Source organism: Scylla paramamosain, unplaced genomic scaffold (genome assembly GCF_035594125.1).
Source record: "Scylla paramamosain isolate STU-SP2022 unplaced genomic scaffold, ASM3559412v1 Contig13, whole genome shotgun sequence".
Lineage (NCBI taxonomy): Eukaryota > Metazoa > Arthropoda > Malacostraca > Decapoda > Portunidae > Scylla > Scylla paramamosain.
Window position 1 is genome coordinate 1,110,001 of NW_026973678.1, and position 12,500 is coordinate 1,122,500.

Sequence of the window (12,500 nt, forward strand, 5' to 3'; positions counted from 1 at the left end):
CATACAAAGGTGAGAGAATCTTTTTAAGTCAATCAGGAAAGGCCTCATCTGAATCTCTCTCTCTCTCTCTCTCTCTCTCTCTCTCTCTCTCTCTCAGGTGTTATTTGGCGTTCATTTGCATCGTTTTCTTTCAATCAATATCTCCACCACCACCACCACCGCCACCACAACCACTACCACCACCACCACCACCACCACCATCACCACCACCGCCAATCTCCATCCATTCCTCGCTTCTTATCTTTCCTGTTCCCTCTCACTCTCCCTCTCTGCTTCCACTCTTCCTCTGCCCATCACTTTGCTCTGTACTCTCACTGCCTGCGCTGGTACTCAGAGGATAAAGGCTTCAGAGAGAGAGAGAGAGAGAGAGAGAGAGAGAGAGAGAGAGAGAGAGAGAGAGAGAGAGAGAGAGAGAGAGAGAGAGAGAGAGATTATTTTCATATTAGTTTATTGCAAGTGCATTCTATGATCTGTACCTATCTCCATTAATAAACTACGTGTTGGAAAACAGGATAGAACAGGACAAGACATCTCCCCGCCCACCTCTCCCTTCACCTGTGTACTGAGAGAAAACGGGTGATAGACAAAACCACGTAGGTCCTGCATAGAAAACGGAGTCACGGGTATTCTGTGGTAAAGAATGAAAACTAAGGAAGATTCTGTAGTAGACTGCCAATGCTAACGCTGCTGATTTTAAATATTGGAATTTTTTTTTTTAGTAATCGCAGTAACAAGAACAATAAAATGGGGAAGGAAAAAAAATGTCAATGAAGGCACAGGTCCACAAAAAGTAGAGCAAAAAACGGATTATCCAAAATTAAGAGAAGTATTTTGAAATCTCCCTGGAAGAGTTCAAGTCACAGGCAAGGGAAAATACAGAAGCAGGCAGGGAGTTCCAGAGTTCACCGGTATAAGTTCATGAAGGACTGAGAATGTTGGTTGACTCTTACATTCGGAGGGGGGATGGACAAAATGGCGGTGAGAGAAAGTAGAAAACTTTGTGCAGCGAATGATCAGAAAGTTAATAATTACATATAGTCACAGTATTACGCGTTAACATCTGACTCGCATACAAAACAGCGTGAGTAATGATGGTCAGCAATATTAATTAGATGCTATCGCTCCACTGATCTGAAAAATAAGGAATTAATGACATGTAATCACAGGAAGTTACATTTAAAGAGCCACACGGAGCCTTGAATACAGACTAGGCAGCGTGTCCATAACTCACCAGGTACCACCACCACCACCACCACCACCACCACCAGGCAAGACAGGTGCTCGAGGCGGAAAGACTTTGACTCGTACTCGTAAACATTTCCTCGTTGTGTCCCTCACGTGTAGCAGGCTGTGGCGGGGATAATTTGTGGTTTTAGAGACTGTTTTCATGATTGTAGTCATAGTCATGATTGTAGTCAAGAATTCTAAACTGGCAATATGAAAACACCGTAAAGAACACAACTACTGATCTCTTAAGAACACAAAATAATGGAAGCAGCAGGAAGCCATCAGGCCTACACGTGGCACTCCCTGTGTCAAACGTGCCAACCTGTTTCCACCCATCATCCCCATCCATAAATTTGTCTTAATTTTTTTAAGTTTCCTAATGACTCAGCACTAACAAGCTAATTACTGCGTCTATACCATTCATCTACCACTCTGTGAGAACCAATTCAATCCTATCTCTTTTTTTAATCTAACCTTTTCAAGACTGAACCCGTTATTTCTTGTTCTATCCTCATTACTGATCCTGAGAATTTTGGCTACGTCACCCTTATTGTACCCCCTGTAAAACTTAGACTTTCATCAGATCCCTTCTTAACCTATGTCGCTGTAAAAAATGTAAATCTAAAAGCTTCTGTCTTTTTGTAAGGAATAACCCTCATCCCCTGTATCTCTTTGGTTGCTCTAGAAAAGTGTAGTAGTAGTAGTAGTAGTAGTAGTAGTAGTAGTAGTAGTAGTAGTAGTAGTAGTAGTAGTAGTAGTAACAGTACATGCTAATAGTAATAATGGGAGTACTGGTGTTTGCAGAAATAGTATTAGTAGTGGTAAAAGTAAGGGAAGGTTAAGATGAGAATGAAAGAAAACACTGTCAAGATTGATTTCTGCAGCTTTTGTAAATAATCCTGATGAGAAAACAAAGTGTCTGAGAATTCGTGGACGTAAGCTTGAGGGAACACGAGAAATGTAATAAAAATGAGAGTTCTGTCCGCCACTGTACCTTATAGGAGATGGAAATAGAAATAAATAAGTGAATATATAAACATAAATAAATAGATAGATAGATAGAGAGAGAGAGAGAGAGAGAGAGAGAGAGAGAGAGAGAGAGAGAGAGGGGGGAGGGGGAGAGAAGAAGATTGAAAGTGAGAGAGATTCAGCCAACCTCTCCTTCTCCAGCGGAATTGCAGTAGGCTCTCCGAGTGTTAGGGAGAGGAGGCCTAATTGTTGCAGGAGTGGAAGGGTTTTGTCTCCTGTGTCAACCTTAGTTATCACTGCTCGCAAATTTGCATCTCATTAGTTAAGCAGGTAAGTGAAGCAAGGCGACCTGTTCCCCCATCCTCCTCCTCCTTCTCCTGTTTCTCCTCTTCCTCCTCCTCCCATCTCTGTTCTACACTTCTCTCTCTCTCTCCTACGTATTTCTTTCTTCTTCTCTTCTCTCTCTGTTTTCCTTTTCCTCCACCTTCCTTTTCCTACTTCCTCCTCCTCCTCCTCCTCCTCCTCCTCCTCCTTCTTTCATTTTTCTCCCTTTTCTCCCTCTCTGCTCTCTTTCCTTCCCTCTTTCCTTCATTTCCTCCTCCTCCTCCTCCTCCTCCTCCTACTACTACTACTACTACTACTACTACTACTACTAGTCCAATACTTCTCTCCCCTTCCTCTCTTCTCTTTTCTTCTCTTTTCATTCTCACTTCTTTCGTGTATTCAGAGGAGAGGTAGGTGAGGAGAAAAGAGAGGAAAGAAGAGAGGGAAAGATGGAGGGGAAAGGAAACTGGAAAGAGGAGGAAAAGTTAGGAAGAAGGAAGAGAGAGAGAAAAAAAAAGAGGACATGGATAGGGAAAGAAAGGAAACAGAAGGCTGAAGGGAGGGAGAGAGAGGGAGGAAACAGGTTAGAGGAATGGAGGAAAGTAAAGAGTCGAATTAGAAATGGAGGAGGGAGGATACGATGCAAGGAGTGTTTGTAAAGTGAGCGCTGATTGGCTGGTGCAGTACGTCCGTAGCTGCGTGATTCAGTGGTGTGTATAGCCTGCCTTGTGTTGCTTCCTGGGGGCCTGGGTCTGGTCTCGTCTTGCCTGGAGGTGGTAACACTCAGAGGGAAGACCAATCACAACTCTTTATCTTGTGTTGTTTGGTGTGTGCTTGGCTTTTGTCACGTTTGTAATTACTCAAGGGGAAAGGTTAATTCATTACAAAGTTTATATATTTTATTGGTATGGGTATTCTTTGGTAATTCTGGCTACTATTGCAGAAAAGAAAATGTTTGGGTTGATAGAGAGAGAAGAAAAGAGATAGAATTTATTTATTTTACCTGTTAATCCTTTGAGTGCTAATGACACTATGACAGTCCATTAAGTTTGCAAGGAGAGAGAGAGAGAGAGAGAGAGAGAGAGAGAGAGAGAGAGAGAGAGAGAGAGAGAGAGAGAGAGAGAGAGAGAGAGAGAGAGAGAGAGAGAGAGAGAGAGAGAGAGAGAGAGAGAGAGAGAGAGAGAGAGAGAGAGAGAGAGAGAGAGAGAGAGAGAGAGAGAGAGAGAGAGAGAGAGAGAGAGAGAGAGAGAGAGAGAGAGAGAGAGAGAGAGAGAGAGAGAGAGAGAGAGAGAGAGAGAGAGAGAGAGAGAGAGAGAGAGAGAGAGAGAGAGAGAGAGAGAGAGAGAGAGAGAGAGAGAGAGAGAGAGAGAGAGAGAGAGAGAGAGGAAAAAAAAATTTATTTTGTCTCTTAACCCTTTGACTCCTAATGGCAATATAACATTTAATTTCAGTAGCGTAACCAATTTTACTGAGTTGAGTGTTTACAAGCACATAGAGGAAAAAGAGAGAACTGATCAATTTTATCTGCTAACGCTTTGACTCGTAATGATAATATAACACTTTTTAAAAATCTTGATAACTTTAATTTATTTTACTGATTTGAAATAAAACTAAGAGCCCTGAGAAGCTTGACCTGCCTCACAACACCTTCACTGTCTGTGGTGTCAGACGGGGCCTATTAGAGAGAGAGAGAGAGAGAGAGAGAGAGACCTTCACCATGACAGTAGCAAACTAATGTGAACCCTTTCCTCTCATCCCCTCCCTCTTTCACCATTCCTACTCCCTTCTTCCCTCCCTCCCTTTTCCCTCCCTTTTCCTCCAGCTGACCCTTGTTTTGTTTCCCATTTTTTCTTCACCTGGGTAATTTTGTCGGGGGGTTGGGGGAAACATGCTGATACGATCTCTCTCTCTCTCTCTCTCTCTCTCTCTCTCTCTCTCTCTCTCTCTCTCTCTCTCTCTCTCGAAAATTGAAGGTGGGGAGAGCAGAGGGGAGGGAAAGGGAGGAGGAGAAAGAGGGAGGTGGTGATTTGAAGGTGATGCGACTGTGATGGCTGTGCTGTGATAATGTGCTGATGATGATGATGGTGATGGTGACGGTTCATTCAATTCTTGTTGGTTTGTCTGGTGTGTGTGTGTGTGTGTGTGTGTGTGTGTGTGTGTGTGTGTTCGCCTTAATATTACATCTTTCCCTCACTTCTTTCCTTTCTCACTTATTTCTCGTCTGTTTTTTTTTTTATAGTTCTTCATCTTTTTCTCTTCCTCCTTTCTTCTTTTATATTTTCCCTCGTACATTTGCTGTGTGTCGCTCAAATTTCCTTCACTCTTCGTCATTTCTCTTCCATATTTCCTTGACATAACCTGTCATCTCTCTCTCTCTCTCTCTCTCTCTCTCTCTCTCTCTCTCTCTCTCTCTCTCTCTCTCTCTCTCTCTCTCACTTTTTCTTATCTTTCTTTTCACAAACACCGTAATCTTTCCCTCTCACCTTCCATTTACCTAAACATCACCTGACTGACATTCTCACCTTCCCCTCTTACTCTCCCCATCACCTTCTCCCTCTCTCTCTCTCTCTCTCTCTCTCTCTCTCTCTCTCTCTCTTAAGCATCCAGGGGCCAGATCCACGAAACGGTTGCTACTTTTAACAAACTGCGATCAGCGCCCATTATCAACCTCGGACCGCCAAATGGTATCCACGAACGCATAAGAGGTTGGTGTTGCCATAGTAGCACGGGTGGTAAGTTACACAACCTCCTGAGGTGATGTAGGTTAACTCCACCTCGCCTGAAAACTCTTATATAAATATTTATGTGCACAAAATAACCTTTTTTTTAAATTGTTTACAAGCTTTACCAGCAAGGAAGCATGGTTTTGTGATGCATAAAGTGAAATCTTGCATGGAACACTGAAAACAAATGAAGAGGCTGATTTGTCCCACACGTGCGCACTCCCCATTCCCCCGCCCACTAACAAGTGTGTACTGTGATTACGTATTGTTTTCGTCGTTTCTTGTGCATATATTGGATATTTTCTTAACATACTACCACGTTCGTTCCTTGAGGCAAGAAAGGCGGTTTCAGGATCGCCTTGACCCCTTGGCATTGAGTGATAATGAGCTCATGACCAAATATCGCTTCCCTCGGCTGACCTACTAATCCTCTTGTTTGAGGAGATGCAGCCTCAGCTGGAGAGAAGGACAAGGCATAGCCAGGCATTACCAACTCACACCCAGGTTTTGCTGGCCCAGAGACTGTTTGCCAGTGGGCCCTTCCAAAACGTCATTGGAGACACTGCAGGTAAGATGATACTGGTGTTGCATGCTTAAGTACAGGGGCTGGCTGTTGTGGAAATTATCAGGGAGCCCTTTCCCTGACCTTATTACTGGTCTATTATCTTACATTCTTCGCATATACCTTTAGATACACATAAAACGTAACTTTAAGGCGAGGAAGAAGTGCCCCTGCCCTTCGGGGAGTCCAAGGGATGGGCGAAGGCCCCCAGAGATTAGGTTAGTCACCGTACACTTTTATAAGAAACATTACCTAATCTAACATAACCACTGGGGCTAGACCCACCCTTAAGGACACTAATATAAGTTAGCATAACCTGTGAAACACCCCTGAAGGATGGGGGTACATAATTATATGTTTCAGGTTTATCAAGAGGTACTGTATATGTGAAAGAATGGAAGAGGATAGACGTGTAATAAGGACAAGAGAGGACTCCAAACAATTACCACTACTTTTTGTTGAAACAAATTGCACAATATCCTATAAATAACTTTTGTAGGTGAATAAACTGATGTTCAGTGTGGTGAATAATACTTAAGTGTGGCTGACTTTCAAGGATAAAAGGCATAAAAGTCAACCTGCTGCATGCCACAGTTTATAAAGTTGTAATCCAGTGTTAGGAACATGCCAAGATTAGTTAATAGTGTCAAAATATGTGAGTGCATAATTGATAAGGAGGGATGAGGGATGATGCTAACCTTACCAAACCTGCCGTCAAGTACCCCCAGGGCTGCCCCTTCCTCACACACCACATTATTATTCATGTGTACAAATATTTCTAGACTTGTAGGTTTATTTCTGACATGTTTCTAACACTGTCTTGAGGATAACTTAATTTACTAGACTGCTGGCAAAAAAATTTGACAGCAGATGTAATGTGTGCATGGATACGGCTGCACTCATGGAAACAACGCTGCATTACATCTACAAGGATCACATTGCATTTCTGCTGCTGGTTTTTTTTTTTTTTTTTTCTTACAGCAGAAGGATGTATCTTATTCAAAATAAATAAATAAACAAAATGAAAACTAATGGCTTATAATCTGCTTTCAGGACCTATGCAAGCAAGTGTCAGCAGGGTCTTCAAGTGTGTGTGTGCACCGTGTTGAGTGATAAGTCGGTGCAGGAAATCAAGATGCCTCCGACACACCTTGATCAAAGGAGAACTGCACACCAGTTCTTCAGGATTAAAAATTTCTTAAGGGTTATTGGGGCCATTGATGGTAAGATTAATAATAATGTATTTTGTTTTAAATTTAGTGCTATTGTTATAGTCTATCACTTCATCGGTGTTTACTTTGAGTGAAAGGTATCTCACAGCCTCAAGTTCTTGTTAAGCATTAAAAAGTTTTCATATCTTATGTATACTGTGTGCATATCCAGTGTAGGGATGCTATATATATATATATATATATATATATATATATATATATATATATATATATATATATATATATATATATATATATATATATATATATATATATATATATATATATTAATGATAGATATATGTAGCTACTGTGTAACATGATCATCTAATACTTTCTTTTGTGTGCACAGGCACCCACATTGCCATCAAGGCCCGAAGAGTGGACGAGGCCCTCTACTTTAACTGGAAAAGGTATCACTCCCTCTGAACATCCAACTTGTTTGTGATGCGAATGGAGTGATCCTCAGCTACTGCTTCAGATTCCCAGGTATATAGTATTATTGCATCACATGTTTACCCAACCATATATTTTATTGATTTTCATGTGACTGCAATTGGTTACTGGTATTACATAAGAAAACAGTGTGACAAACCTTGACATTAGTTATAGAAGGAGGCAGTAGACACCTGCCGAAACGATATTTACTCCCAGTGAGGTCTAAAGCACTGTTCAGGGTGTGCTGTGAACTTATCATTAAATCCAGCTGTGACCTCACTGAACGTTTCCCTTTGTGTCTCACAACACAAGGGGGCAGTCACAGCCTGCCCTCTGAAGACAACTCTCTTCCTCCACACAAAACTACAAGCACCTAAAAACACACACACCTTTCACTCAAAAATTTCAAAATCATCATGGTGACTCCTACACCAGCCTCCACGTCCCCATCTGGGGAGGGGACCATAAATGTGCCCAGGTTGGACTGCCTTTCTGTCGACGACCTTAATTAAGTGTCTTGACACCCCCCTCAATGTTCTCTTCATTAACTTCTGCAACATTCGCAGTCTAAGATCTAATTTTCAATCTGTAGAACACCACCTCTCCTCTTCTAAACCTCTTCTTTTCCTCCCTGAAACTCAGGTGTCTGAGACAACTGACAGTAGCCCCTTTTCTGTTCCCTCCTACTTTCTCTATCCTCATTTTCGATCCAAAGCTGGATGTTGCCTTTATGTGTGCAATGCCTTAACATGCTTTTGTGCCCACGCTCTTGAATCTTCCGAGTTTTCCACCATTTGGCTACGAATACAGAGTCACTCTCAAACTAAATTTATCTGTGCTGTATATCTCTCACCTAACTCCTCTGACTATAAGAAATTCTTTGACTACTTAACTTCCAAAGTGGAGCACATTCTGACCCTCTTCCCTTTTGCAGAGATCTCCATTCTTGGAGACTTCAATGTTCACCACCAGCTTTGGCTTTCCTCTCCCTTCACTGACCATCCTGGTGAACTAGCCTTCAACCATATATATATAGAGAGAGAGAGAGAGAGAGGAGAATGGTGCGATAGCGGAAGAAACATCCCTGTGTACGCTTTGTGACAAAGTGAAACCGTAAAAGCCATGTTCCCAGATTGTTATGTGAGTCATAAAAAAAATAATAATAATAATCCTATCACAAGATGTTGTAAGTTAAGTGGACACGTGTAAGAAATGATAATTCTGCGTAATTATGAAGAAATTCTGAGGTTGGTGTGTGAGGTCTAAATTTGTTAGTATACAGTGTTAGGGCCTAGCTGTATGTGGGACCATCAGTTAAAATGTTCAACAACAATTTGAAGGTACAGGAGGCTGATAAACTTGTAGGGATATTACAACAACAACAACAACAACAACAACAACAATAATCATCTTCAAGGTGAAGAAAGTTGTTTGTATAGGGTGCGGCCCGAAGGTTCAGTTGTGTGCAAGTGTTCCCTCCAGCTGCTTGCTCCACTGACCCTCCCATGCAGCTCTTGGCCTGCCTCTCCATCTTCCTCCTGCCACTTCTCCAAACATAAGTCTTCCAGGTGTTCTGTCTTCTGTTATCCTCTCTGTGTGCCCCAGCCATCCTCTCTATCAGTCCTGTCACCTTCACTACATGTGTCTCAGTTTGCGTCTTGTGCACCTCACTGTTGTCTTGAACCTTAGTCCTCGTGTTTGGCGTTTGGCGGAAGTCGTATCTTACGCTTCTCCTTTTCTTCTTTTTCCTTCTGTTCCTCCGGATCTTTCTTTCTCTCTTTTTTTTTTTTTTTTTTTTTCTTCTCTTCTTCTTCTTCTTCTTCTTCTTCTTCTTCTTCTTCTTCTTCTTCTTCTTCTTCTTCTTCTTCTTCTTACTACCATCATTATTATCATTATCATCATTATTATTATCATCATTCTGCCTTTTCTCCTCCTTATCGTCGTGGCCATCATCGTCGTTGTCGTCGTCATCCTACTTTTCCTTGTCCTACTACTACTACTACTACTACTACTACTTTCCCACTTATTTATCACGTAATGGTTTATGTCCCCATAACGTGATCCTTGTATATGTTTACATGGAAACAACACTGCATTACATGTACAAGGATCACATTACATTTCTGCTGCTGTTTTTCTCTCTCTCTCTCTCTCTCTCTCTCTCTCTCTCTCTCCTCTCTCTCTCTCTCTCTCTCTCTCTCTCTCTCTCTCTCTCTCTCTCTCTCTCTCTCTCTCTCTCTCTCTCTCTCTCTCTCTCTCTCTCTCTCTCTTACAGCAGAAACATGTATCTTATTTAAGATAAATAAATAAACAAAATGAAAACTAATGGCTTATAATCTGCTTTCAGGACCTATGCAAGCAAGTGTCAGCAGGGTCTTCAAGTGTGTGTGTGCACCGTGTTGAGTGATAAGTCGGTACAGGAAATCAAGATGCCTCCGACACACCTTGATCAAAGGAGAACTGCACACCAGTTCTTCAGGATTAAAAATTTCCTAAGGGTTATTGGGACCATTGATGGTAATTTATGTATACTGTATGCATATCCAATGCAGGGATGGTATATATATATATATATATATATATATATATATATATATATATATATATATATATATATATATATATATATATATATATATATATATATATATATATATATATATATATATATATATAGCTGCTGTGTAACATGATCATCATGTAATAGTTTCTTTTGTGTGCACAGGCAGCCACATTGCCATGAAGGGCCAAAGTGTGGATGAGGCCCTCTACTTTAACTGGAAAAGGTATCACTCCCTCTGAACATCCAACTTGTTTGTGATGCAAGTGGAGTGATCCTCAGCTACTGCTCCAGATTGCCAGGTATATAGCATTATTGCATCACATGTTTACCCAACCATGTATTTATTGATTTTCATGTGACTGCACATGGTTACTGGTATTGCATAAGAAAACATAGTGTGATAAGCCTTGACATTAGTTATAAATGAACACTTGATATACTCCTTTATAAGTAATGAATCCTCTTGTAGTATGAAATCTCACTTTTCACAGGTGCCTGCACTCTTGTGGAGGTGGCTTGCAGTACAGACCCATCAAGTGTGTCAAAATAATTAATGCTTGCCTGCTCCTACACAACTGCTGCATCAAGTTCCTGATGACGTATGTACTTGTCACTATTTTTCTGGTAGTTGACAGGATATATCTGTATCATGGACATTAGATTTAACCGAGTACAGTCGTGAATGTTCTTACACTTGTTGTTAGGGTAATAATATTTGTCAGAAGTGTACCATCATTTAATGAAAATGATTTTTTTTTTTTTTCCCCTACAAAGATGTCTTGAAAGTCATTATGGTTTGGGCTAGTTTTAGATCATCAAAATGCTAAATGTCAAACTGCATGACTATTCCTCTCATACAATATAAACTTTAAACAATTGGAACAGTTAGGTTCCAGTCCCTAGACCTCTCAGACCCTCACAAAAGTCTGCTTACAGCTACCACCTCTTGAGGATGAAGCAGTGCCCCATGCTGATACCAACCCTGCTGTGCTGTAGAGGGATCAGTGTGCTCCAGGCAGAATTGTGTGGCAAGAAATCATACAAAACTTCTTCCAGCAATGCAGTAAGGAAGTGAGGTCAGTAATCATGTAATGAGTGAATTAATGGTTTTCCATGTATCACTGCATACTAAATGAAAGAGATCTGTGCACCATTTAAATTCATCAAATACTTAAGTGGCTTGCTAGTATTAGGTAGGAATAACACAAATAGATTAAAAAAGTGCTGTAGATTTATTTAAAAATAAAATAAAATTACCAATTACCAAAGTCTTTGCAAGAAAAAGAAAAATATAACATATGAGTATAGTTCACATCCTGAAAAAAAAAAAAAAGTAAATAAACTTATTTACAGAAATATCTACCAGCAGGTCACCACAAAACACTAATCTTACTTTTGTACTTTAAGTAACACAGAAGCATTGTAGGTATCACAGTGAAGTTTGGTATTATATTGCACTAACATTAACATGCTGCTCGAGGTTAATGATAGAATTGCTACAACTTAATTCTACAGAAAAGAAATATAACTTATTATAACTTAATTTGATAACTTAGTCTTATAACTTAATAACTTAATAAAGGTAAACTTATGAAAGGTAAACATTAAAATGCTATAAATTATTGGTGGGTGGTGTTGGCATTAATGAAGTGCTCAGTAAGTGTTACCAGCTGCTGCAATGAATGCACAATGTTCCTCTGCACTTCAACAGATTATCAAAGTGCCTGGGACATGTTTTGTACAGCCAGCTGCACCATCACCAGCTCGTCCATACTCAGACTAATCTGCTGTTGGGTTTCCTGTGCTTGAGAGAGAACTTCCAAGTCAGAGTGGCCATCTGAAATACAGTTTAGAAGCAAACATGACTACACCTCAAGTTACAAAGTAAGTGGTATTTCAAGTTACATGTCATGCTATCTTGCTGTGTCCTTTTACCTCATTTGCTCCTTGGACCTTTCTGCTATACTGTACCCAGGCTGGTGGTGTGATGCACTTATGGAATCAACACTTTATATGCCTCAGAGATGTATTCCTCAAAAAATAAATAAATAAATATAATAAAAAAATAAAATAAACAATTAGGTCAGAGTAGCAAGAACAACAGACTTAGTGGCAGGAGTTGTATAATCAGTGTTCATTGTACTGGAGGACACAACTGAATACATGTTAACATGTTATTCACCATTGCATGTAGTCATCTATAATGAGCATAATTTGAACAAAGATCTTCTCATCCAGTGCAGATGATACAGCATTGTCAAATCCAGAGGCCCCTGTGGACCCAGCGACACCAGCAGAAGAGGGTTGGATGGCTCCAACACTACTGCTGGTGGAAGGCTGTGGTCCTAGAGGCCCTGACACTTCTGGAGAAAAAAAAAAAAAAAAGCTGTCATTACTGCAGGTAGAGAATAAGCTGGTATTCTTTGAGTGATGTTTTTATTGACAAATTTTTCTTTTAATTAGCAGTCAACCTAGTCATGTCT

General features: G+C 40.5%; 2 protein-coding genes across 2 annotated transcripts in view; both read left to right on the forward strand.

Annotated features, from left to right (window-relative positions):
• LOC135097146 (bestrophin-2-like) overlaps positions 1 to 12,500 on the forward strand; it is a 120,859-nt gene that overhangs the window by 106,106 nt on the left and 2,253 nt on the right. Inside the window, exons 7-15 of the mRNA XM_063998919.1 lie at positions 5,694 to 5,811; positions 6,859 to 7,028; positions 7,369 to 7,505; positions 9,802 to 9,971; positions 10,180 to 10,316; positions 10,509 to 10,616; positions 10,954 to 11,093; positions 11,729 to 11,901; positions 12,256 to 12,418. The gene's annotated coding sequence lies outside the window, so the exon portion shown is untranslated. The remainder of the gene's footprint in view (positions 1 to 5,693; positions 5,812 to 6,858; positions 7,029 to 7,368; positions 7,506 to 9,801; positions 9,972 to 10,179; positions 10,317 to 10,508; positions 10,617 to 10,953; positions 11,094 to 11,728; positions 11,902 to 12,255; positions 12,419 to 12,500) is intronic.
• LOC135097166 (putative nuclease HARBI1) lies at positions 5,688 to 11,092 on the forward strand. Its single transcript, XM_063998932.1, has 8 exons — positions 5,688 to 5,811; positions 6,141 to 6,180; positions 6,859 to 7,028; positions 7,369 to 7,429; positions 9,802 to 9,971; positions 10,180 to 10,240; positions 10,509 to 10,616; positions 10,954 to 11,092. The coding sequence occupies exons 1-8, from the start codon at positions 5,688 to 5,690 to the stop codon at positions 11,090 to 11,092; spliced, it is 873 nt and encodes a 290-aa protein (XP_063855002.1).

Coding starts and splice junctions, on each gene's coding strand:
- LOC135097166 (XM_063998932.1), top strand. CDS start 5,688: ATGCAGCCTCAGCTGGAGAGAAGGACAAGGCATAGCCAGGCATTACCA. Junction 5,812..6,140: donor CGTCATTGGAGACACTGCAG/GTAAGATGATAC, acceptor ACACCCCTGAAG/GATGGGGGTACATAATTATA. Junction 7,430..9,801: donor CTCTACTTTAACTGGAAAAG/GTATCACTCCCT, acceptor ATCTGCTTTCAG/GACCTATGCAAGCAAGTGTC.